The 25,918-nt window shown below is 46.0% G+C and overlaps 1 protein-coding gene across 2 annotated transcripts in view; it reads right to left on the reverse strand.

The window, feature by feature from the left end:
- MYO5B (myosin VB) overlaps positions 1–25,918 on the reverse strand; it is a 167,976-nt gene that overhangs the window by 66,581 nt on the left and 75,477 nt on the right. For both annotated transcript variants that reach the window (XM_062017889.1, XM_062017888.1), the window contains 7 exons: positions 21,975–22,056; positions 20,291–20,431; positions 13,251–13,373; positions 11,883–11,966; positions 6,349–6,492; positions 5,245–5,342; positions 201–287 (listed from right to left, as the gene is read on the reverse strand). In XM_062017889.1, coding sequence (XP_061873873.1) covers positions 201–287; positions 5,245–5,342; positions 6,349–6,492; positions 11,883–11,966; positions 13,251–13,373; positions 20,291–20,431; positions 21,975–22,056 — 759 coding nt within the window. The remainder of the gene's footprint in view (positions 1–200; positions 288–5,244; positions 5,343–6,348; positions 6,493–11,882; positions 11,967–13,250; positions 13,374–20,290; positions 20,432–21,974; positions 22,057–25,918) is intronic.

Here is a 25,918-nt window from a genome sequence, read left to right on the forward strand (position 1 = left end):
CCCAGGACCTAATGGGAGTTTTGCAAAGATGGAAAAAAAAGAAAGGAGAAGGGTGGAAAACCTGTTTTGGATATAAATCAACCTAAATAAACCTTGTTTGTCCTGGAAACACTAGTGCTTTCTTCTCTGTCCCTCAGCCCAGGTAACGGGTTTGCTGAGTGAAGCACAGGAGCGGCGATGCCGAATTCCCGGGAGGTTACCTGGATGGGAAGCCAGCTGCACTGATGCGGATGGTCTCCAGCACTCCACAGGCTCTCAGCTGCTGCATTGTTCTCTTCGGATCGAATCTGCAATCACATTTAGGAGAGAGGTAAACACAGAGAAGGAACCCACATCACCAATTCACCTGGCGGTGACTCTTTTAAGGACTCTTTTGGCTTCTCATTTGTGAAAACAAATTGTTCTGCTGTCATCATTAGTATAGGAGATGAAGAGAACCACACATAGAACCGTGGAAACATAGAATTGTTTAAGCTGGAAAAGTCCTTTAAGCTCGTGGAGTCCAACTGTTCCCTTTGCACTACCACAGCCACCACTAACCCATGTCCCTCAGTCCCACAGACACACGGCTTTGGGATCCCTCCAGGGATGGGGACTGCCCTGGGCAGCCTGGGACAGGGCTGGACAAACCTTCGATGGAAGAAATTGCTCCTTATGTCCAATCTCAACCTCCACAGTGCAACTTCAGGTCACAAACTCTCATCCTACCACTTAATACATGGGAATAGCTTTTGCCCACAGCCATTCCCATGCAGACCTCAGTGTAAACCACAAATCCCACATCTTCCTTTGGGAACAGGATGCACAACTGTCACACGTTTTCCTTCCATGTTACAAGGTGCTTGTGCTTTTCAAGTGCAACAGACCGTGCTACTGCCCTACAATCAATGCCAAGGGGTATTCCTGTGACAATTAGTCCCTATGGTAATTGTGTTGCTTTATAAATCTGAATAGATTAAGCCTGTAAAGAAGAGAACAAGCTACCTCACCGTAAGCTGTCTGATGAACCAGACTTTTGCAACCATAAGAGCAACAACATATTTCCAGAAAGAAATCAAATTCTACATTAAATTTGATACCAAAAGCAAGTAATTAACAGGTCTCATGGGTCTGCAGACCACTAGGTTTACCAAGAACTGCAGTGCTCATGTTCCAGAGCAAGGCCTTTGGCACGTGCCATGTGGGAAATTCGAGGTATTTCTGCTCTTAGCTGCCTGCCCTCCTCTCTCTCACCACTGGCAACTCACTTCCATCAGTAATTTGTGCTGAAGAACTTCATGCCAACTTTCAGCTGAATACTTGGGCTGTGTTCTCTCTGATGTGAAGCCACGTTGAGGCTGGTCTACCTTTGCACAGAGTACCAGCATTCCCTATCATTTTCATTTCTCCCTCCTTCCACCTTGACACCGAACGCACAAAGAGGTCCCAGCTCTTCACCTTGACCTGGAAGAGGTCACTGCATCAAGCCTGGACTCACACAATATAGACATCCACAGATGGAGATGTCCATCACCTTTGTTAAAGGTTTTCAGGACAAAGGTGAGGAAGAAAAGCTTCTCAGGTACTTGCCTATCCTTTCCTGAATGCTCAAAGTATATACACCTGCAAGTCAAGATGGCATGAATAATTCTGCTTGGCCTCTGCTGTGCAAAAGCAGCATAAGAAACAAACTCCTGCTACTCCGTGCTTTTCTGAATTCAGCAAAGCTGTCAAGTCTACAGCAAGTTACTCATTACAACACCTCAAACACGATCCAGGGTGGAAAATCAGTCTTGCCTGTCACTCAGTTCAAGGAAGAATCCACAAGGGTACAATTTCCATAACAATAAATATTAAACAGAGCTGGCAGATGGACAAGGAAGCTTCAGTCCTGGACGACTCCAGGGCAATCTGCCTTCTGTGTAAGGGGAACCTTTGTGCAACATGGCCAAGCCCTGCTCAGTGGGAGTGAAATGTAGTAACCAGAGTTGCTGCAGTCACTTATCAGCATGGAAAGCCAGGCCTCTCTCTAGCAACAAATCCAACTGTGGGCCAAGGATGAAATGAAGAGCTTGAAAGTGGGACAGTACACATTATTAGGGACTCTTTTTCCTTGTTGCAGCAGGTAGAAGCACCTGGCAGGTCGCTTTTGACCTTGAAACTCAAGTAAGAGGTCAGAAACTGCCTGAGACAGAACTTGAAAGCCAAATTATGAAAGGTAGAAGCTGAAGTCAGGCATCACTCTCTCTGAAGTCTCCTGTGTGAGCGATCAGCCTCAGATGCAAACTGCAGTCAGAGGCAAGCAAACATGGCTGCGTGGTGCCAATGCTTCCCCCAGGCTGGAAGTGTGACATCCCTCACCTCCCTAAGAAACAAACCTCACATTTGCGCCAAGGTGTAAAGAAGAAATGGGAGTAAGGCAGGTTGCAGGAGATCTTAGAAAGTCTCTAGTCCAACCTCTCATGTTCTTATCCAGTCAAGGGCTGAGTGCATCTAAAGAGGGAGGTTGCACAAACTCTGTGGGCAACCTGCTCCACTGACAGGCTGTCCTCATAGAGAAAAAAGTCCAATGTTTCCTTATCTCCAATCTAAGCCTCTGTGTCAATTTGTGGCCCCAGCATACATCATTGTGAAGAGCACAGCTTCAGCCTCTGCAACTGAACAACAAACACAACACCCAGTGCTCTGGATGCTACAACACTTCAATGCTAACCCAGAGCAGTGCCACTGATGTTTTGCTTCACTAAGGTCTCCTGGCACTGTGTATTTTTCAGCACAAGTGCCTGTGAAAGGCAGACTCCTTTTACAGCCACTCCTTTACATCCCAGCCACCTCCAGGCCCGAGTTTTACATATAAGCAAACAGACATCATTCAAGCCACACTAAGGGTCCAAATTCCTCAAGCTAGTGGCAGCAAAATGAACACTGAATGAGAATTCCAGATGAGGATTTCAATTAAGCGATTCCTGATGGGTGAGGAAGGAGATAAGGTGTTGCAGAAGAATCTCCAGTACAAGACACCTGATCCAGTGCTTTCTGTGGGTGCAACACCACCAAACCACCCTCCTGTTGTTTCCAGTCCATGGTGACTTCAGCAATGCTTTTGACTGCAGACAAACCTGCACCTTGCTCCTCCAGAACCATTCTCAAGTCTATTTTGGTTTGACCTTTGTTCTCAAGAATCCTGAGCTTTGCCAACTGTGACATTTGCCAGACGGGGAGCACTACATGAAACCATCAACTGGACTGCAAGCAGGCAGAATCAGAATTATCCCCCTGATACTTGCTACCTATAACATCTTACAACTGAGTTCATTTAGGTAATTACTGCACCTTGACAACCAGGAACTTGTACATTTACAAAGCAATATTAACTGTATCCTCAGTAGAGCTGAGTAGGGACATGGAGTCTTGGAAACACTCTTTGGAATGCTCAAGTCATTTCACCATGCAGAGCATCTACCACATTTCCATTACAGATAGTCAGAAGGTACTTTTTGTGCTTTACCTAAAGAAAGTAATCAAACCAAACAACGTTAATCCTGAACTGCATTTAAATGGGCCACCTCTGCAACAGGCAACAAGAGACTGAGACCCTAGAGTACCTACAGAATGGTACACAAAACAGATACAACAGATCACAGAAACTGCCAACCCAGCACAACCAGCCAACAGAGCCTTCTCCAGAGCTGTTAACTAATCACCTAATGAATCAGTTAAATATAAGCCAGTCTTCTAACTGTTACAAAATCCCTGAATGGTGGGACCTGGAAGGGCCCTGCAGAGCTCATCCAGACCAACTCCCTGCTAAAGCAGGTTCCCCTCGATCGGGGGGCACACAGGAACGTGTCCAGGTGGGTTTGGAAACTTCCTGAGAAGGAGCCTCCACACCCTCCCTGGGCAGCCTGTGCCAGGGCTCCCTCAGCTCAACAGTGAAAGAGTTTTTCATCATGTTTAAGTGGAACTTTTTTTGTGTTGCAGCTTCATCCCATCACTCCTTGTCCTGTCACTAGATACAACAAAAAAAAGTGCTGCCCCAACCTCCTGACACCCACCATTTAGATATTTGTAAATGTTAATGAGATCCCCCCTCAGTCTCCTCCAGACTAAACAGCCCCAGGTCCCACAGCCTTTCCTCAGAAGGAAGATGCTCCAGTCCCCTGATCATCTTGTTGGCCCTGCACTGGCCTCTCTCCAGCGGTTCCCTGTTCCTCTGGAGCTGGGGAGCCCAGAACTGGACACAGGAATCCAGATGAGGCCTTACCAAGGCAGAAGGAGGAGAAGAACCTCACTGGCCCTGCTGGCCACACTCTTCTTGATGCCCCCAGGATGCCATTGGCCTTCTCCTTCATTAATACCCTTCACTGCTGTTATTTGCAGAGGGGAAGAGTCAAGGCAGGGGAGCTTCCTGGTGGACACATATCCACCAGCACACCATGCCTGAGGGTGAGCCTGTTCAAGGACGCTTTGTCCTCCTTAGCAGGACACTGTTGGAGCTGTTTCTACACTGTGCTCACTGGGAGCACTCGGACTGTGTTGGATCAGCTGGAGGGTAATGCCTCTCTGCTGACAGGCTACAATTATAACCCCACTCTCTTAAATGTCACCTCCCACAGTTTATGCCAGAGCCTTTAGAAGGCAGCACAATGAGATTTATGAGGTGCCTGCATAAGTAATGGCCAAGCTGTTTTGGATTTTCAGGGAACAAAATTGGGTATAAATACATTATCAAGAGGCCAAACAAGGCTAACAGCTATTTGCTGGCAATGCTTGCAGCCTGCGATGCATCTCTGAAGTTCAGAGGAAGATCAAGACTCTCTTTTTGCTTCACCTGATTACTCACCTGGAAACCCGCCTGAAGTTGATACAAGTCATGTCCTTATTTGTTCCACATTTATTTTGGAAGCACCAAGACATTTTTGTTCATTTTACCAGCCCTTTGCAAGCACACTGCTTATCTCCATGTTTTCACTGTTTAGTACTGTACTTAAATCAAAGCATTTCTAAGATGAAATGGTGGAGAAAGTCTATTATTGCAAGGAAAGGATGCTCAGTATTAGGACAGTGTATCAACAAATTGCAGCATTAATCTTCACTGCAGGGACACAAAAACACATAATGGAAACCAAGAGAAGTGACTCCAGCAAACTACAGGGACCTTCCAGTTATGGGAGCATTACAAGGGAGGCAACCTCAAGGAAACAGCCAAAGCACGATCTGTTGCTGTAACACTGAGCACATTTGCTCATCTGAAAGCCAACTTACGTAAAGGGAAGCTTCATGTCGTTTGGCTTGATGCAGCGCACGTAGTGAGGGGTGGTGGCATTCAGAGTCTCCATCAGTAAATGCAACGAGTTGCGGAACTGAAAGACAAAACCACTCATTTTGAGGTGGGGTGAAGGTGCTGTGACGTGCAGCCACGGTACCTGCAGTGCCAGCCTCTGGATGTGACACAGTGTGAATCTCCCCATCAGCCCAGCACATGCAAGAGCAATTCAGAGAACCACAGAATCCCTGAATGCTGGGGGTTGGAAGGGCCCTGCAGAGCTGCTCCAGCCCAAGCCCCTGGTAAAGCAGGTTCCCCCCTAGATCAGAGTGCACAGGAACATGTCCAGGTGGGTTTGGAAACCTCCTGAGAAGGAGCCTCCACACCCTCCCTGGGCAGCCTGGGCCAGGGCTCCCTCAGCTCAGCACCAAAGGAGTTTCTTCTCCCGTTCCAGTGGAACTTCTTATTCTCCAGCTTGTTCCCATTACCCCTTGTCCTAGCACTGGCCACCACAGAAAAACGCTTCATCCCATCCTCTGGACACCCACCCTTTAGGTATTGATAAGCATTCATAAGGTCCTCTCTTCTTTACTCCAGGCCAACCCACCAGAACACATTGGGGAGTTAAGGGCTTCAAGGTCAATGAGTTACAAGAGCCACAAACGTTTGCTTGGGACTTTACACTCTTGGGTCTTGAGAAAATCTCCAAGGATGGAGACAGTCCAACCTCTCTGGGCCCCTGCTGCGCTGCTTGACTGTCTGCATGGCAATAAAACATGCTCTTTTTCCCATGTTGTTTCAATTTATGAGCACTGTAGTGCACTGCAACACAGGCCAGTGAATCCCAGAGTCACCTCCACTCTCCTTAGACCATGTCTCAACTGCTTCCAGCCAAGACTACACAAGCCTGGTCCTCCAGAGACACTGCTAGAAGGCGTCCAAAATGCAACGGCCAAGCCGTTTGCATCCTACAACGTGGGTCACGGGAAAGTCTCCTCAGCTTCCCCCACAACAGCTTTTTATTTATCTTTGCTTCAAACTAAAAACAAAACCCCCAAGATCTTGACTGTAAAGACAACCAGCTTGCTCATATCGTAAGTTACCTGGTGTCCCACCGTCTTCTTGTGCTCCTTGTTGGCAGCTTTGATCGCTGGTCTGGCAGAACGGACGCTGATTCTGGGCTTCCCCACTGAAGCGGCGGCCTCAGGGCTCTTCTCATCTTGGAACAAATCTGCTACCATTTGACACTAAAACGAAAGACAATGCCTGAGCACCTGTGGCCCCGCTCTTTGCTGAATGAAGCCACCCAAGTCACATTGCTTTGGTCATTCAGTACCCATCTTAAACGAGGAAAGGGAAAAAGGGCAATGAAGTGAAAACATGTGAGCAGGACCACTGGCCGTTCTGTTTTGCAGTTCATCAAACCTTGAAATGTGCACATTAAATCAAATAATAAGAAAATCCCAGATGGCTAGCAGCAAGGCTGGATTGCTCAAGTGTTACTCAAGGGACAAAAGCTTCTGAAAGTGTCATGACTCTCACCCCTAGGCTTGGTTTCAAGGTCCTCATCCAGTCTAGACTGCAGCAAGGACTGTGCCCCAGCACCCAGGTATCTACATAAGGACTCCCACCATGGATCCAGAGGCACCCTTGCTTTTCCAAACAATCAAGAGATACCACCACCTCTTCACTAATTAACTGCAGGTCAGCAGGAACAAGCAAGGTGACAGCAGAACTCTGCCATTCTGCAGCCCTGAAGGAACCACGTTTTGCTCTTCAGACTCCCAGCGTCTGGCATTTATGGCAAGCCAGAAGCAACAATTCCACTTCATGAACAGAGAGTAGGCGAGCTAGCAAATGCAGTTAACGTTCCAATTTGTATAGGCTGGGGGAACTTGAATACTAAGTCAGTCACAACAAACCAGGTCTGTTTAGCAGGGCTGTTAGATTGTCACATCACAACTCAAGCTCTGCAACTACACAGGTTCCCACCTCAGTTCAAACAGTAGATTCTTAAGAAAAAACACTTGTCACAGAATCCCTGAATGGTAGGAGTGGGAAGGGCCCTGCAGAGTTCACCCAGCCCAACCTCCTGCTAAAGCAGGTTTCTCCTCACTCAGGGGGCACAGGTGGGTTTGGAAACCTCCAGAGAAGGATCCTCCACACCCTCCCTGGGCAGCCTGGGCCAGGGCTCCCTCACCTCAGCACCAAAGGAGTTTCTTCTCCCGTTCCAGTGGAACTTCTTATTCTCCAGCTTGTTCCCATTACCCCTTGTCCTAGCACTGGCCACCACAGAACAAAGACTGGCCCCATCCTCTGGCCAGGCAGAGAGATCCTCCCTCATCCTTCTCTTCTCCAGGCTCAACAGCCCCAGGTCCTGCAGTCTTTCCTCCCCAGACAGATGTTCCAGTCCCATGATCACCTTGGCAGCCCTGTGCTGGCCTCTCTCCAGAATTTCTCTGTCACTCTTGAACAGGGTAACCAGGTAACACTTCACTTGTCCACAGATGAGCTATGTTTCAGCCTGGTGACTCTGCCAGAATACCTGTGATGCCATCCCAGCATCACACAGATCACCAGCAATAACCCTTCTGCAGCATCAGCGGATAGAGCACCAGCATCACATTTCCCTTGTCCACAGTATGCTGTGCCCAAAACATCCACACAAAAACACTGACACGAGGCAGCAGTTCACTGCACAGCACTCCTGCCTCCATCCCAGGCTCCCCTGAAAGACGGTTGTGGTTGGTTTTCCATTAAGATCCTCAGAAGAGTTACCGTTTTCAGGCATTAACTGAAATCCCTGTGCTGTGAAGGACTGCCTGGCTCTGTCACATCCCTGGACAGTATTTCCATCCCCAGTCTTGCAGGCTGCTTACACAGCTTGCCAGCATAGAATCATAGAGTCATAGAATGGTAAGGGTCGGAAGGAACCTTAAGAGATCATCTAGTCAACCTAGATCAGGTCAACCTACTTCTGCAGGGGGGTTGCCTAAATACCACTGTGGAAAGGAAACTGTTTGCATTACATGAGCAAATTGCAAGCTGGAGGACAGTGTCTGTGAAGCATCTGCCTCATGCGTTTAGTTTCATCTCTGTAGCTCACTCAACTCCTTCCAGAGTAAAGGCTCACACCTTATTTGCCTCTATACCAAAGGAAAAAACAAAGGGCATTCTGACAGCTGTTGTGCTTTGATGACTTGTCACTTGTCTTGGGCACTTTGCCTCCTGCAAACACAGGATGTTTGGATGGCACATGCTCAATGCTAGAAGACATTCAACTTTACTATCTTGCTCTTGACAATGCAGTAAAATCCTCAGCTATAACTTCAGGTTTCAAAATATCTTCTCAGTGCACAGCTGGGAGTTCCAGTGACCCCTCCATCCATTTGTCCTTAATAATAGGAGTGCTTGCACCTACACAAACGCTTGACAAGCGCCTCAGAGGTGAGCCTTCAGCTTGCTTAAAGCAAAACTGGTGTAACTGAGACCATCTGTAGCAGTCCAGGATCTATTCCACGGATGCTGAGGGATAATTTAGAAGGACAGATGCCTCTTCCTCAACTGGCACAAAGACATTGGTGCACTACTTGTAATTACAGAGAACTGGAATGCAGTATCTTAACGGCACGCCACTATGCTTTCAATCAGTATTCAAACTGGCTTCCTTAATTCAAAGTACGTCAGCTCTCAACTGTTTTAGCTGACCAGCATTAACAACACTAATTAGCTGCTTTATAAAGTCTCTTTCACTACCTCGTTGATGGCAGTAATTGCATTCTAATTAGCTGAACACAGCTCTGCCTTGGTGGGAGCGCTTCATCAGCAATGCACTTGCTGAGAGAGAGGTGTTTAAAAGTCTTTGCTATGTCAAATTGACAGTGTTCACCCTCACCCTGTGGATTGCCTTAGTGGCAAGACAAACTGGAAAGCAGTGAATACTGTATGCAGGCCTGATCTTGGGTACAGGGCAAAGTCCTTGTGTCACAGCCTTTTGCAGCACCAATTGAAGTTTTAGGCCAATTAGCACATCTGAGCAGCAGGCTCAGCACTGCCACGGCTGCTCTTGTCGGTTCACAGAAAACAGGTTGCTTTTTTGCAGCAAAGGTAAAAAAAAGTATTTGTTTATAGCCCTGTGTCCAGTTCTGGGCTCCCCAGCTCCAGAGGGACTGGGAGCTGCTGGAGAGAGGCCAGTGCAAGATGATCAGGGCACTGGAGCATCTTCCTGATGAGGAAAGGCTGCGGGACCTGGGGCTGTTTAGTCTGGAGGAGACTGAGAGGAGATCTCATTAATAGTTACAAATATCTCACTGGTGGGTGTCAGGAGGTTGGGGCAGCATTTTTTTCTCATGTATCTAGCAACAGGACAAGGAGTGATGGGATGAAGCTGGAACACAAACAGTTCCATTTAAACATAAGGACAAACTGTTTCAGTGCTTCAGTGAGGGAGCTCTGGCCCAGGCTGCCCAGGGAGGGTGTGGAGGCTCCTTCCTTGGAGGGAATTCACAAGGTCCTACCACCTGATCCCAAGAAGCATTAGCTTGGTTTGCAGGAGAGGAAGAGATGCTGGTAACAAACCCATTTCAGCATGGAGAGTTTTTATAGTTTCTTTTTTAAATGAATGAGTTTTTCAAGGGATGCAGGTGGTATCACCCCCACCCCCCTGCAACAGACTACTCCAATGAATTTCATCTCTCCTTTGCACTGATGGTGAGAAGTCAGACAGAAATCTCTCTCAGACACAGCCAGTTCTGCAGCACTACCTCCAACAGTAACTTCAGCACTGGCTAAATAATTCATCACACAGCATCAATTATTCCTGCAGGTGACCTGACATTTCTAATAAGCTCTAATCATGCCATGTTTTTACCTTGGGAAAGCTGTCAGCTTCCTAAACACAAAGAGATCATGATTCTGGTGTTACTGAAGCCCAGTTTTGCAGTTATTTGACTCATAACTGTCCCTATGAATGAGAAAATGGCACATCTTACCACCTTCTTATGGACTCATTGCCAAGATGCAGGGCCACTGACAACATCCATTTAACTTCCCATCTTTATCTCTTACTTTGATGAGAATCAACTCCTGCTTAAAACACTCCTACAAATAATACCTCCTCTCTCTCTCCTCATCACACTGCTTATTCAGGGTGGTGTTCGGAAGGTCATACCCAGTCAGAAACCCAAGCAAGAGTGGCATGAAGAGGAGAAATCTGAATACATTGGCTTACAACATGGAAGAGGGGGATAAAAATCTGCAATGTCAAACAATTCATGCAAGTTAACAAGCTTATCAGTGCTGGGGGAAGCTTTGAAATGATTTGGAGAAAAGCAGGTATACTCCTTCCCTACTCCATGTACAACAGCTGGTAGAAACAACAGTGCCCTAGAGTCCTGCAGTTTTGATTTTGGCTGCTTGAAGGTGTGTTGGACTTCACAGGGATAGATTTTCATAATACTTAATAAGAGAGCTGCCCCTGAATGAAAGACTTGAGGTTGCAGGGAGGAATTTTCAGTGTGCTTTTAAACACCAAGGATTCCATGTCTGCAGTATTGACACTTTTAACACAACTCCCTCAAGTGCTCATGGAGAAGAGTGCAGTACGAGAAGTTTCCAGCTTGAAGCCACTTGCCAAGTGCTCATTTACTGCAGGCATGACCCACACTAAAGCCTGCAGAGCCCCACAGCTACTGCTTTTCTTCTCCCAAGAGCCCATCTTGTTAACAGCCCTCGGGACTAGTTGAGACTCTAAACCCTAGGTGTCAAAAAGCTCTTTACTCAAGAGACTTGGCATTCGAGGTCAGTTAATATAACTCAACCAATACAGCTCTTTAAGCATCAATACAGTGAGATGTCAACAAGTTGTTTCCACAGTACTCAGGAGAGGAGGCACAAACCTTGTAATACAGCAAGTGTGATCAGCACCACATGTTAATTTGTTAACAGCACACATTGCCAGCAGTGTAAAATATCTCCACAGCAGCTGGAATGTCTCAGAGTTGACATTAGATTTCCAGCATTACATATATGACAAAAAACATTGATATGTTTTGCATAATTATCTAAGTAATTAAAGTCACAGGGACAAGTGAAATGATTGCAGCTAAGGGCAACAGCCATCTTCACACAGAAGGGTGGTGGGGTCAGCAATGCTCCTCACAAAAAACAAACTGAACCGTGGCTTTTCATCCAGGATCACCTGTGGCTCCAGATGCCTTTGAGAACGCTTTTGGTGCCAGGTGATGGGGAGAGAGATCCAGGCAGGAGTTAAGTGGGATTTACATTGCACCATAACTGGCTGTTCCTGAGTTTTGCTCTCAGTGGTCAAAAAAAGGAGGAGGAAGAGTTTGGAAAGGGTTTTTTTGATGCACCTCAACAGGACACTGACACCAGGGTGGAGGAAGGCAGAGTATCACACACATCCATACCTGGATGCAACCACAGCCCTCCAGCAGCCTCATCCCTTCTCTCCCCACTTATTCCCTCCTCCACACTCCATTTATATGCCTTTTTTGCTGCTGCTCACATAGTTGCCTCTAACCCCTTTTTGCATATGGGACCTGCAGTAGCATGGCACAGGAATGCAAGCGTGAAGCCCAGCAGAAATGCTGATGATCTCCCAACTCGCTGCTTTTACCTTGCTGGTTTTCAGGATGTTGATGTGCTCCTCATACACGGTGTCCTTGTTCTTCTCCAGAAATCCATTACTGTCGTATTCCACCTAGAAGGAGACAAATGGAGAGGGTAAAGTTCAACCACACAGGGACAAGTTGTGTCCCACCACTTCCTTACTGACAGAAAGTCACCTAAAAACCCTGAGAGGAAGAAGCAGGCAGAATAACTGAAATGTAAAGGTCATTTTTTATCAAAGAAAGTCAATCTGAATGAAAGCAAACTCCAGGCTGCAAAGATAGATTGTTTTTCAGTCATTAAACTGCTCTGTATGAGATCCAGCCACAGAAACCAGGGGTAAAAACGCAAACATCATCAGTACCACTGCACACTCTTTTGTTCACCGCTGAACTCCTTGTAAGCTAATCAATAAACCTCCAAAGACACCCAGGGTATGTCTCTTGGTTTTGAAACTGCAGGTGGTTGGGATGCAAAGGGAGAATTAAGAGACAACAGGAGAAAATTTGATGCCATGTTTTTACATCTTAAGTTGGCTGACACCATTTGTGAAGGATACATGTGCAAAATCACACGCCCAAGGCGAGGTACCAGCCTTCTCCATGAAAAGTGCCACTCAGAACCAGGTTAGGAGGGAAAAAAAGCAGGTTAGGAGAAGCACCTGTACAGGATCATAGCACCTGCAGTTCTTTGGATAGGTCCCCATGTTGGTCTTACATTTTCCTCTCTAACAAACGTGTGTTTTGCATAACTGTGAGCCTTTAAGATTATAATTTGCTGCAAGTGATTCCCGTCACATCACAGTTTCAAAGAAGTTAGAGCCCATGGATAAGGCCACAGAGCATCAAACCCTGATATTTAGAGTCCCACAGATGGCATCTTGTCCCTCAGAAGGGCAAGATCAGTCCAGGGTCACGTCTCACGTGCTCCTGCAGACCTTGTCTTGATGATTCTCACAGCTTCTACTCTTCAGAAGTAATTCCCTTTTCAGTCGAGCTGCCTTTACAGAAATTCATTTTGTTGCAGCTTTGAGGAAGAGGATTTTTCTCTCCTCTGGAAAGCACAACTATTTAAAGCTTAGCACAACAGTTCAGAGGCTATACTCCTCCAAGCTGATCTAGATCTGAGCACTGAACTGAAGATTACTGCCAACCAGGCATCCCTATCACCAAAAGGCAGTGCACCAGTGCTAAAAACTCATTTTCCTTCATGAGGCACTTTTTTTTTTCCCCTCCAGGCATTTCTCATTTCGTAGAAGCACAGAATCATTTCAGTTGGAAAAGAGCTTTAAGATCATTGAGTCAACCCCCCCATCTCACACTGCCAATCCCACTGCTAACCCATGGCCCTCAGCACCTCCCTGCTCACCATTTACCTTGTCAGCAAAGTGCAAGACAATGAAAGAGGTGTTTGACACACGGGGCTTCTGAAAGTGTTGGTTGCTGGCATGCCAGTCATACAGCTTCTGTGTCCAGTTCTGGTCAGTGCCTTTGGGAACCTGGACAGGGAGGAAAGGGACCAAAACATCATGGTCAGGCATGCAGAAGAGGTGCAGGGAGATTTTTTCCTTGTGGGCTTCTAGTTTAGATGGGCTACAAGGATATTTGAGAAACACAACTCTAGGAGCATGTGCTATTTTATTTTCACGTATATTCTTGATAAACATGCTAAAATTTCATTTCCAGTGACAAACATCCAAGTGCTGGTCCTGCTCCAACATTAGGATCAAGGAAAAAGACTAAAGACCTTTTTGTTTGCATTAAATTAGTTGCTCAGGCACCAACTGCACTTTTCTAAAGCAATTTTTGGTGACTGAACAGTTTCAAGACAACATGCCAGATTTTCTATTTCATTTAAAATAACCATTGAAATAAAATGATAATTGAAATGTACCAAGAATGGTTATTTTATTACCATTTTAAGAAGCCTCTGCCTCTCAGCAAGCTTGGGGGGAGGTCCCTGACACAGGATGCATTAAACCCAGTTGCACACAGGGTTGGGACTCGAGCCTCACAAACTTGTCCTACCACAGCCAAAGGTTTCCCACACACCCAGCCTCCCACGCCAGCAATCTCCCAGATGCCAAATCCTCCTTCTGCATCCTATTTGCACACGAAATCAGGGTGCAAGCCCTTTGAAAGCATTTGGCCATGGTACATCATGATATCAGGTGTTGCCCAAGACATTGCTCTGGTGAGATGAGGCAGAGGACAGAGAATCATGGAATGATAGGGGTTGGAAGGGACCTTTAGAGATCATCTAGAAAACCCTCCCCTGCCCAGCAAGGAAATGGGCTACTTTTCACAAATCAGCAGGTACACAGAGGGTTTGAGGTATTTGAGGAAGGCACCATGGCTGTAAATATCTGTCATTTTGTACTTTTCCAGCACAACGAGTTTGCCACAAAGCAAAATTTTTGAAAAACAAAGGAAACAAGGAGTGAAGTTGTTATATCTGAAGGCTGATGGGGTTCATCTCCATCCCTCCCACCTGGTTGGAATGGGAAGGGCATAGGCTGGTTGACCCTCCATCACTGCTTCTCATGAAAAGGTGGTGGGAACACACGTAATTTTTTGTAAAGACATGGCTGACCAGATCTTTGGAGTTAGAAAAAAGGAAAATAGCCAGATGAAAAAAAGGGTTAGGCAATATTTAAAATTGGATGGGCCAAAGCCCAGAGACCACAGAACAATTGTGTAGTGTCAGGAGAAGCTCTGGATCGTCCATCAGGTCTTTATTTGTGCCTTTACATGAAAGCTGACAGAGCAAATTGCTGCAGCAAATAGTTAGAAGAAGGAGTGAGGAGTATTTCTTTATGCTGCTCCAAAACAGTCTTTGATTTCATGACAGCAAGGCAAAACGTGGCTTCTGGACATAGGGACAAACATCTCCTGCTCATCCCTGTGAATTGGAAGAAGTGGCTGAAATAAATGCAGCAGCCACTCATGCAAGCCATGCTATCCCAGATGCTCTTGCTTTTCACAGTTGTAAGTGTAGTCAATTATAGATACACATAAAAATGACATAATTATATATAAATACTACAAGGCATGTATTTATGCAATAATACACGTATTTTATTTATGCAAGACAAGCATGTTTCAACTATGGATTTATATACATGCAGATGGGCTTCTTTTCACCAGCTGTATTTCATACTTACACACAAAAAACATCCTCTCTGGAGCTCTCATTTGGTCTCTCCTGTTCAGGATTGAGCCACGGGTGCAGAGCAGGAGCACCACCAGCACCTGAGCTGCCAGACACTGCAGAGAGCAGATTTATCCTGCACTACCTCTCTTTTAAGCCATCTACTTGCTGAAAAACCTGCTTATCTCAGAGTTGAACTTCAAAGGCATTGCTCCTGCCTCTCAGAAAGAGGGCTTCACCATACCCACACCAGTCCCTGCTCACCCTTGTGCAGCCTGGGTATTTTTAGCTGCCTGAGAAGCACCTGGTAGGAACCAAGTCCCAGAGATAAAAAGTAATAGTGACATAATTTGTACTATTATAACAGCTTTTGGTACTGGCTTGGCAGTTTAAGGCCTTTAGAGTCACTGAGAAAATTAATTAGAGACTATTACAGCAGTGCAAGACTTTATTCTAGAGGATGAGGAAACTGACTGCCCTGCACATATTGGATGGAAATCTCTAAACAGGAGAAACCTTAGACCACAAATTGCACCAGGTCACTGTTTCATAGAATCACAGAAACATTCTGATTGGACAAAGATCTTTAAGCCCAACTGTTCCCCCAGCACTGCCATGGCCACCACTAACCCCACAGCTACATGGCTTTGGGATCCCTCCAGGGATGGCGACCCCACCACTGCCCTGGGCAGCCTGGCATAGGGCTGGACAAGCCTTGAGGGAAAAAATTGTTGTTCATCTCAAATCTAAACCTCCCCTGTTACAACTTGAGGCCGTTTCGTCTTGTCCTGTCACTTGTAGCTCGTGAGCAGAGACCGATATCCCCCAGGTACAACCTCATCTCAGGGAGTTGCTGAGTGCTCATGTCTCCCCTCAGCCTCCTCTTCTCCAGGCTGAACACCTCCAGAGCTGTTTCCCAGAAGACTTGTGCTCCAGATCCTTCCCCAGCTCCACTGCTCTTCTGGTTGTGTGTCTTCACCATCCCTTCATCCATGACTGCATAAAATCAATCAGGCAGCCTAATCCTGGCCAGTATCACCTCCTATCTCCATACACTCTCCTCTGAGCTGCCAGTAGCTACTGCAACCAAAATCAAACCTACTCAGCTTGGCCAGAGTGAGCTCCCAGGGCTTGAGCGGAGAAATTTTGCCTCAGAAGTATCCCAGAACCCACCACAACTGTACAGCCAAGGAGATGGTGGGACTTGCTTGGAATAAAGGGTGAGATTGCCTCCACCATTCCCTTCAACAGAGGACAACTAACTAGACAAAAGCAACAAAGATCTATCCAAACCTAATGATCTAAAACTCAACCCCCTCAAAAACATAGCAGAAGCTATTTACATTTTATTTCTTTTCTCCTCATAACTCCAGGATATGTTAAAGCCTGAAAAGAGCCTGGGCCACCTCCATGGCTCCAGAGACACGTTCCACTGCGAGTGATGTACCTGACTTCAAAGTCAAAAGCTGACAGCATGATGTAGGCAAGGTTATTCTGCTGTCAGATTTGGCAGTCCACCCAAAAGGAAAGCCCAGAGATCCAACTTCTGTGTATCTTGCCCGTGGAGCAGAAATCCCCCTGGACAGGACCACACGGCACAGAAAATGGATGTGATGGTTTCTGATGTTCAAAAAGCTAACAGGTCCAGACAAGGAAAACACATTTGCAGGGACATCTGGGTTCCCAGCGATGCACAGAGAGAAGCAGGGCTGAAAATGTGTCTGCTAGAAGCAGACACCACTGTTTCTGGCACTTGACAGAAGGACATGGGAAAGGTTAAAGAGTAGCGTTAGAAAATGCATTTGGCACATTAACAGTGTGACACAAAGGCAAGGTGCCACAAAATGTAGAACAGAGCAATGAGAGAGTTTGAGAGCAGGAGGGAGCTCATGGGTTTGGTTGGGCACATCTCCCTTTGGCATCCTCAGGGTCACATCGCTCCTTGATGGAAAGAATTTCACTACAACCCACAATGAATCTGGGATAACAATGCCATGATTGACACAACCTTCCAACCAGCCCATTCTCGATCAAACTCTTTCAGATGTACTTCAGGCTAACAGAACTTCTTTTTCATTAATGTTTCTGTTCCCACTTCCATCTCAACAGCACAGTCACAAGCAAGAAAGCAGTCAAGCAGCAGGACACCTTACAGAGAAACCTGGACATCCACAGCAGCTTCAGACTGCACTCCTCAAGGACACTTGGGAAGCATACAGAAGACTCACAGCATTCCCACAGAGCAAACAGCTTCAGACAGAAAAGCAGGACACCTCATCCAGCTTTGACAGAGGATTTTCAGTTTCCTCTGAGGATAACTTAAATCCCTTGGAGAAATCAGCCCCAGCTGGCTCCTTCTCTCTGGAGCACTCGAGTTACTATTCACGTGTCTCTCCAGTCACAAAACCTTCAAAGTCTTTCCAAGAAGTCTGCTGTCCCCTTTGCCAAAGTCATTGCCTTTATAACAAGGCCAACCATACCCTAAAGCCACCTCAGACATCCAAGCAAGTCTTTCACATGTCACTCCTCAAGACTAGTTTTTCACAGGACAATCCCCTTCTTAACACCAGTCTCTTCTGATAGACTCTATACTGGTCTCCTTGCTTTCCTCAAGGGCTCTGCTCCTATCCCAGGTTATTTGGTTTTATGGTGACTGCCTCCACGATTCACAGCTCACCAGCAGTGAGGTTCTCCTCCTTCTTCCCATTCCCTCCTCTTTGGGCTCATCAGCTTGTGCCAGGGCACTTTCATGTTGTTGCTGTCACGGTGGCCTTGCCTTCTGGTCGAGGACGCTGCTGTGCACGGGACATGAACTCCTGCCGTCCCTACAGCGTCTTTTTACGTCAGAGCAAAACCAAGAGGTCCTAAAAGCTTCAGACCCTCCAGTGCAGGAAACTCCTTGAAGGCTCCAAGAACACTTGGCAGAAGACATAAGGTCATAATCCCACGGAGACTGTAAGGCTTCCTGAGTAGACCAGGCACATAACTGAAGACTGGATCATATGACCTCCAGAAGCTCCCTCCAAACTTAATGATATCTTCCAACTCCTGAGAGCTTTAAGCTGTTTAAAAAACCCCAAAACCAAACCTATCCTAAAGCCCTGGTTATTTTTCAGAGCTAGGGGTTTTATCATTTGCTTTCATGAGACAGATTTAGTCCTTAAGACTCCAATCTCAATTCATGAGCCCCCTCTTTCATTACCAATTCCCATTTCAACCCTGTCTGGTCCTCTTCTTCTCCAAACAATGACAAGACTCTCACATGACTTCCATGAGCTGAACTGCTTCAGCATGTGCCCAACCACCCCCTTCCCAACCTCATGTTACGGATTAAAACGAAAACCAGTAATCCACACTGTGAAGTGAGAACATTACAGACAAACCCTCCATGTTTGTGCTAATGTTCCATTATGTTACCGGACCCCCTCGATGCCATTTCAGTCCTGGAGTATATTTATCCACCATTGTATGGGTAACGAGATGACTTACAATTATGCCATTGTGGTCCCACGGATGGCTCTCCCTGAGAGGTTGAACACTGCTGCTGGTGGTGCGGGGGTGAAGGTTTTCATCCATAAACTGGTGCTTTCAGCTGAAAGGCTCTGCTGAACTTGTCATAAAGCTGCAGAATGCTTTGCAGGTTAATATAAAAGAGACGATTACAGGGCCCGTAATAAGGGCCTGTGACTAATGACAGCATTCCCCACTGACAGGTAAATACCCAGACAAATGGCATTCGATGCTGGGGGGAATAAATCCTGTGTTTCATTTTTTCAGTCAAAAAAAGAGCATGGATTAAAAAAACAGTACCAGGCAGATCAACAGCAAAGTTGCCCGTCTTACTGATGGTGTTGACCTCACCAGCAGCAACCAGTGTCAGCTGCTTGAGAGAAGAGCAAAGGGTATATCAGCCAATATGGCATGAAGAGAAACTTCCCTTACACTCCTCATAACACCCAGGAGCTGGTTCAAGCCTGAAGAATTCAACAGGCTTAACAGTGCAGAGACCAAATGAAAGCAAACTGAATATCAAGCAATTAGTCTGACCTTCTCCTGAGCCAGCGCTGGTTGAGATGCTGTTTTTAAGGGTATCAAATTGAGCTCTCATTTTTAAGAAGTCTTCCTGAGATTGGACTTGAAAAGGGCAAAGATCCAACTCCAGGTCATCACAAAGAGACAGACGGTGTTTGCACCCCTGAGCTCATGGGATGTGCAGGTTGGGACAGCTTGGGAAGGCAGCCCTGTCACTTAGAGGAGAGCAACCACTTGACAAGTCACCTCTCCCCCAGACAAGGACACACATCTCTTGAAATCCCAGCAGGGACACTAGACTAAATAACAGATCCAAAACTTTTCCCTCTGATGCAATGTGACACTCCTGCCCTCAACCCACGGGATCTGTCCACACCCATGGATCCCTCAGAGTCAATAAGAATTCACTGTGTGCTTATCAACTTGAGTATCCTGGTGAGAGGCCCCTCGCCTAATCCTTCACAGCCCTTGTTCAAAAACCCTCAAAGGCCTTCAAAAATCACTAAGGCACTTCCTGGAACAGAATATATCCAAGTCTCAATGGAAACTCTTCCCAAAGGAAAGTCATTGATCACATCTTATTAAAACCAGACCTAGGCATCACACTCCTCTTCTCCTGTTGAGACAGTCATGCCTAAAAAAATCTGTATTTTCCACCTACACTTCACACAAAAGACCTTCAAAACAGGCATCCCATCTTCCCAAGAACATCTCCCACCTTACATTTCCTCTCCCTAGATACAGGTGATAAATCACAAGGAGTGAACAAGGACTCGAATCTTTCTTATGGGTTCTCATGAAAGATTCTGGTCTTGGACTCAACTTCTAAACAAGATTTCATTTAGGCTGGTGTGAGAGAGAGAGGGTAAAAGATATCAAACTTCTCTCCCAAAGTTACAAGCACCTGAAGTCTGTACAGTAAATGCAAATGACTCTACTCCAAACACCTATTGCACGATGACTCAGATTTCCCTTGAGACAAAGTAAGGCTTGAGACAGGGAGGAAAGCCAGCTCCTGGATAGCACTGAAGAAATCAAAAGTCACAGTCAGGCCAAAAACATGAGCTCTGTCAATATACAGAGAGACCAGGTACCCAGGCTGGCAGCAAACATCTGCTACCCTAGTCATGAGCACCCCAATAAAGTATGTGAAAGGAGATATTCACCCTCTTGCAAGCTGCCACAGGTTAAAGTCCATTCTTTAACCTTCTACAAAAACTTAAACTTCTTTACCTTACACTCTTCATCCAGCAGGTCAAGGATGCCAAGTTTTGCTTCTATAAGGTCTATGCATGGCTGGTTATCACAGAAGTCTATGAGAGTCCAAGGGATTCCTTCCTTCATGTACTCTTCTTGTTCCAGCTTAAACACATGCTGAGAGTGGAAAAAAAAGCAGAGTAATTACAGCACCAGCCCCTTCCCTGTTCACCCACTTGTTCCCCACTGGAGTAGTTTTCCATCAACACATTCAGAAGCCATAGAAGCTTTAGGTGTCCTCACATACTACTTTGTACAGGCTCTGCCATTCACACAATCTAGCTTCTGGCAAGGACTATATAAGCATCATCCTAAGAAACTCTGGGGCACAACAAAAATAAAAAGGCTTTAAATGACTTGTACTAGAAAACGACTGAAGCTGTCACTACATTTAGGTGGAAGCCCCATTTTGAAATGGCAATGACATATATATCTCTTGGGCTAAGAAAAATTCCCCTTCTCCTTTAGTGCTCTGCTGATTAAACCGGTGACCTGTGGCAGGTTCACAAGCTGGGAGCCAAGCCAGGGCTGAGCACGTGCAACCCCACCTGTGAGCAGAGCTTCACAAAGAGCATCCATCCTTCCAAGAGGGACTATCAGCAGCAGCATCTAACTGACTCGGGAACACTTCTATTGCAGAGCCTTATTAAAAAAAAAATTAAACTCTTTGCATGGCTGATATATCATCTCAGACCTCTGCCCCAGCAGATAAATTGTCTGTGGCTATCTCTGAGATACTTCTAAGCATATTAAAAAATGATTCTTCAAATGCACTTCTTTTTCTTCAAAGTTAGCTTTAAAAAAAAAAGTCTCTTCAAACATGTCATCTCAGAGCTTGAATTAATGAGCTTCAGAAGAGATAGCTGGACATACTAAGTGAGATATGAATAAGTGCGAATACAACCCGTAATTCACTCTTCATTTTTAGCAGCAGTGGTTCCATGCATTAGATATGCTGCTAATGTTCATGTCCATGCATATGATATGGTTGCAAAGTGCCAAACGACTTTGCAGTACTTAGCTGTTCAAATTTAACAAGTTTTCCCTCATATCCTAAAACTAATAGCACTTTTTTTTCCCTGCTTACAACAAAAGCAAAAGATGACCCCTTACTGGTTTCATTTCCAGCGTAGTTAAGTGCTTGTATCTAAGCAAACAGAAGCAGCTCAGGTTTTTGTGAGGCACAGCCAAGTTAAAAATGGAGAGTGCACCTAATCCTGCTCCTTAATACAGAGTTTTCATTGCAGAGCTTTAAGACACACTTAATGGACACGTTTCCTCCCATGCTTTGTCTCACATTGAAAATCGGGACTCAGTACAAGACCATCCACGTTTCAGTTCAGGAGTGACATGACACCAGAAAAGAAACCCCAAACCTGGCAAACTATCTACTTATTCAAAACCCATCAGTGAACCTTCACATTACCCACTTGCAAAACTGTTCCCAGCGTCAAGTTTATCAATCGACCAAGCAACACTTTCCACTTGCTACAGCTGTTTAGTGCAACTGCAAGGCACTGCCCAGGAGACATGGTATCCCAAGGACTATGTTTATACTGGCCAGGCTGCAGGGAAATGCCACTAAGCAGAAGCCAGACACATGATAATCCCACCTTGATAACATTTCAAGTTCTTTGGAACACTTCCAAGCTGACCTTACCCAGTTGAACTGCTGCTGGAGCTTCTCGTTGGCATAGTTGATACAAAACTGTTCAAAGCTATTCACTTCAAAAGTTTCAAACCTGCAAAGCAATGAATAAATCAGCATTAAGCATTTGCTTCGTCTCAAAATCTACTTTTCTCTGCCACGGTGTCATCTGTGTGATGGGGAACACATCAGCCATCTCTTTGCATTTTTCCTCTCCCAGACCTACACTTTACTCCTCATCCCCTGAAATGTCTATCTTTCCTTGCCAAAACTCAAGGGATTCCAGAGATCTCTTCCATTGCACAGGAGTGAGAGATTTGGTACGACTGTAGCTTCCTGCCTGTCAGGCAGCAGAGCTGTCTGAGACAAGGACTGTAACAGCCTCTCTCGGGGAAAAATATTATGAAATATTAAGTCCAAATATATTCGCTGCAAAGGTGATGGAGAAACAGTAGCTGCTGCCTTAAAAGACCCAACATGGTGTTTTTAATGCAACTCAATAGAGCAGAAAAAGAAGGTACTACTATCATAATTACAGCCCTCTGTATTGCATCTCTGACAGCACAAAAATTAGTGCAAGTGAGCAAGCAACTTCTGGAAGGCAGAGGAAGAAATGGTGCTTTCAGCTCCAATTCCAACACGCTCCTTACAGGGAGTTTGGTGTTGGGGTCTCAGTCATCCCTCTCCTTAACGTGGTTTCCAAAGCTCTCCTCGCAGAAACATTATCCCACCCCTCCATGGGCCACTGCCCAACTACAAAACAGCTTCCTAGACACGATTAGAAAAGAAAAAATAAGCAGTTTTAATAACACAAACTGCAGGCAAGGAGCAGAGAGCCATCAAAGCCCCTGGGGTGGTCGGGGCTGCAGCACGTGACATCCAGGGGCAGGCTCAGGGAGCTGGGCTTTCTCTTAAAAAACAAAAAGGACATTTCTCAGCTACCACGGGGAACTATGGTATTTCTATTTCTAAGGCACAGTTGGAAAGGGGGGAGATGGAAAAGTCTTTTGACACACGACTAAGGATTAAGCTAAGCGAAGAAGTGGCGAAGCTCCGTGTGCATAACGAGTAAGCTGCTGTAATGATAAATGCATGGTGAAATAATTGCTCAGGTAACAGAACAGTCTTAAGGCATTAAACAGATGAACCCCCCCCCCCTTTTTTTTCCCACTCTCCTAAAAAAGTAGGTATTTCTGGTACTTTCTGAGGACGCCCTGGCTGCTATCCATGTAATGCAGCTGCCAGGTGGTAATGGCCTCACTGTACAAAATGCCCGAGTCTTTGGGGAAAGGTAACTCAAAATTAAAAGAGGAGAACTAAAGGATAACCTTTTGTGCTTTTATCAGCCCCACAGCCCTTGAGGAAACCTTGGATCATTCTTGTCCCAGGGCTGAGGTTGTTCCCAGAGCCAGTGCAACCCATGATGAGCAGAAGATGCTCAGTCCACCCCCGCCGCAGAAACTGAGCTTTTCAGTCCTTAACAATCTGGTGTCTGGTACTGACAAACGTTTAATATTAACTCGTGGCTACGTCCTTGAAGAGCTCCCACTGTGCTTGATCTTGGTTTCATGGCTGCCATGCCGAGCAGATCACTGCTCTTCAGCTCTTGCAAGTAAAGGGACGTAACTTTCACAGGACTCTGTGGAAACACGAACTCCTGCAGGTTCATTATCAGAGCAATAGGGCAAGAAAGCTTTAATTAAAAAGGACTCAGAAAAGGCACAGCACAAAAACACAATGAGAGGAAGCGTACAAGAGAAAAAGATATAGGAGTGGAAACTATTTATCCACTTCAGAGATACCAGATGTGATTTATGAACCCTCTCTGTGAGTGCCAGCCAGGGGCAGAGCAGCTGTACAACATCAACTCTAAGGGAGATTTCATGAAGTACCTAATTAAGGACTCTGAAACTGCAACTTGCTAACTGATGGAACAGTTTGGCCGCCAGCTCCACGCATACCCTCACCAAAGGGTCCTACCCACACAAAGTGACTGCACTAGGATGGAGCACTGGCTGATTCACCAGAGGCTGTGCTGCCATTCAGCGGGATCTCGACCAACTTGAGAGTTGGGCAGAGAGGAACCTCCTCAGGGTCAACAAGGACAAGTGCAGAGTCCTGCAGCTGGGAACAACCCCCTGCACCAGGACAGGCTGGGGGTGACCTGCTGGAGAGCAGCTCTGCAGAGAGAGACCTGGGAGTGCTGGGTGATAATAAACTGATCAGCAAATAGAAGATCAAGTTGCATGGAAACAATTCAAAGAGAGTCAAACATTATGAATTCAAGTAACATTGGGAAAAACTTCTAGGTAAAGAAGACCATTGGGTAGAAAGAAAGCCTAAAATTATGAAGTAAAAATATAGAAAAAATCATAGAACTTGTCAAGAACCACCATATCAAAAATGACAGTTAATTAAGACAGACAATACCACTACATCAGAGCAAAACATGTACCAACACAAAGAAGTTTAACACAGTGAAAAAATTAGCCAAAACCAAAACAGGTGACAACATTGCTCTAAAAGACAACACCCAATGCAACAAACAGTGAAGGACAAAAACACTAAGAGTGTAATGAGGAAGTTTACATTGTGAACCATGACATATTATAGCTGAAATACAAAACACTTTTATTACTGGAAAAGGATAAAAGGCCAAAGTTCTTAAGGGACGGGCATGTGGATGCACAATGGGAACAGAAATGCTTCTATTAGCAAGCCACAGGTTTAAAGCACTAACAGAGATGATAAAAGTATATTGGAGGGCTGAATCTTGTGCTTCACATGCCTCCAGTCCTGCAGCATCAGTCCAGAAGACACAGTCAGTGACCACACAGAAAGATTAGCAGCAAACCTCTGCCAACAACAACACAGGTTTGGAATGGGTGAGAGAACAAAAAATGCCGTAATGAGTACTTGAAGAACTGCAGTTACACTGAAAAACATCATTAAACTCCCTATTTCTATCTCCACAGGACACATATCCTGCAGAAGAATCCTTTCAGGCCTTTATACTACAACAGAATGAAAACCTGTATGGCTGTTTCTTCTCTGAAGAAGAACAACAGCTTTAGGCCAGTAGGTCAAGGGAGGTTCTTCTCCCCCTCTGCTCTGCCCTGGTGAGGCCTCATCTGGAGTCCTGTGTCCAGTTCTGGGCTCCCCAGCTCCAGAGGGACAGCGAACTGCTGCAGAGAGGCCAGTGCAGGGACACCAAGACGATCAAAGAACTGGAAAGTCTCTCTGATAAGGAAAGGCTGTGAGACCTGGGACTGTTCATCTTGGAGAAGAGAAGGCTGAGGAGAACCTTATACAGGGAGTGAAGCATTAAGGGAGTGGAGCATCTCCCTTCTGATGAAAGGCTGAGGGAGCTGGGGCTCTTGAGCTTGGAGAAGAGGAGACTGAGGGGTGACTTCATTAATGTATACAAACATGTAAAGGGTGGGTGATAGGAGGATGGAGCCAGGCTGCTCTCAGTGATGGCCAATGACAGGACAAGGGGAAATGGGTACAAGCAGGAACAAAAGAGGTTCCAAAGAAATACAAACAAAAACATCTTCCCTGCTGAGGTGAAAAAGCACTGGAAGGGGCTGCCCAGATGGGCTGTCTCTGGAGACATTCAAACCCAGCTGAATGAGCTCCTGTGTGCCCTACTCTAGCTGGTCCTGGTCTGGCAGGGGGGCTGCACTGCCACAGGAGGAGAAACTCCTTTGGTGATGAGGTGAGAGAGCCTTGGCCCAGGCTTCTCAGGGAGGGTGTGGAGGCTCCTTCTCTTGGTCATGTTCCTGTGCCTCCTGAGCGAGGAGAACCTGCTTTAGCAGGGGTTTGGGCTGGGGGAGCTCTGCAGGGCCCTTCCACCCCCATCATTCAGGGATTCTGTGACATCCTAATGGGAAAAGCAAACCATTTAGTTTCTCTCCATTTTGTTGCACTAAATCATAGTGAAAAAACGTGCCTAT

The sequence above is a fragment of the Colius striatus genome, chromosome Z, assembly GCF_028858725.1.
Source record: "Colius striatus isolate bColStr4 chromosome Z, bColStr4.1.hap1, whole genome shotgun sequence".
In the NCBI taxonomy this organism is placed as follows: domain Eukaryota; kingdom Metazoa; phylum Chordata; class Aves; order Coliiformes; family Coliidae; genus Colius; species Colius striatus.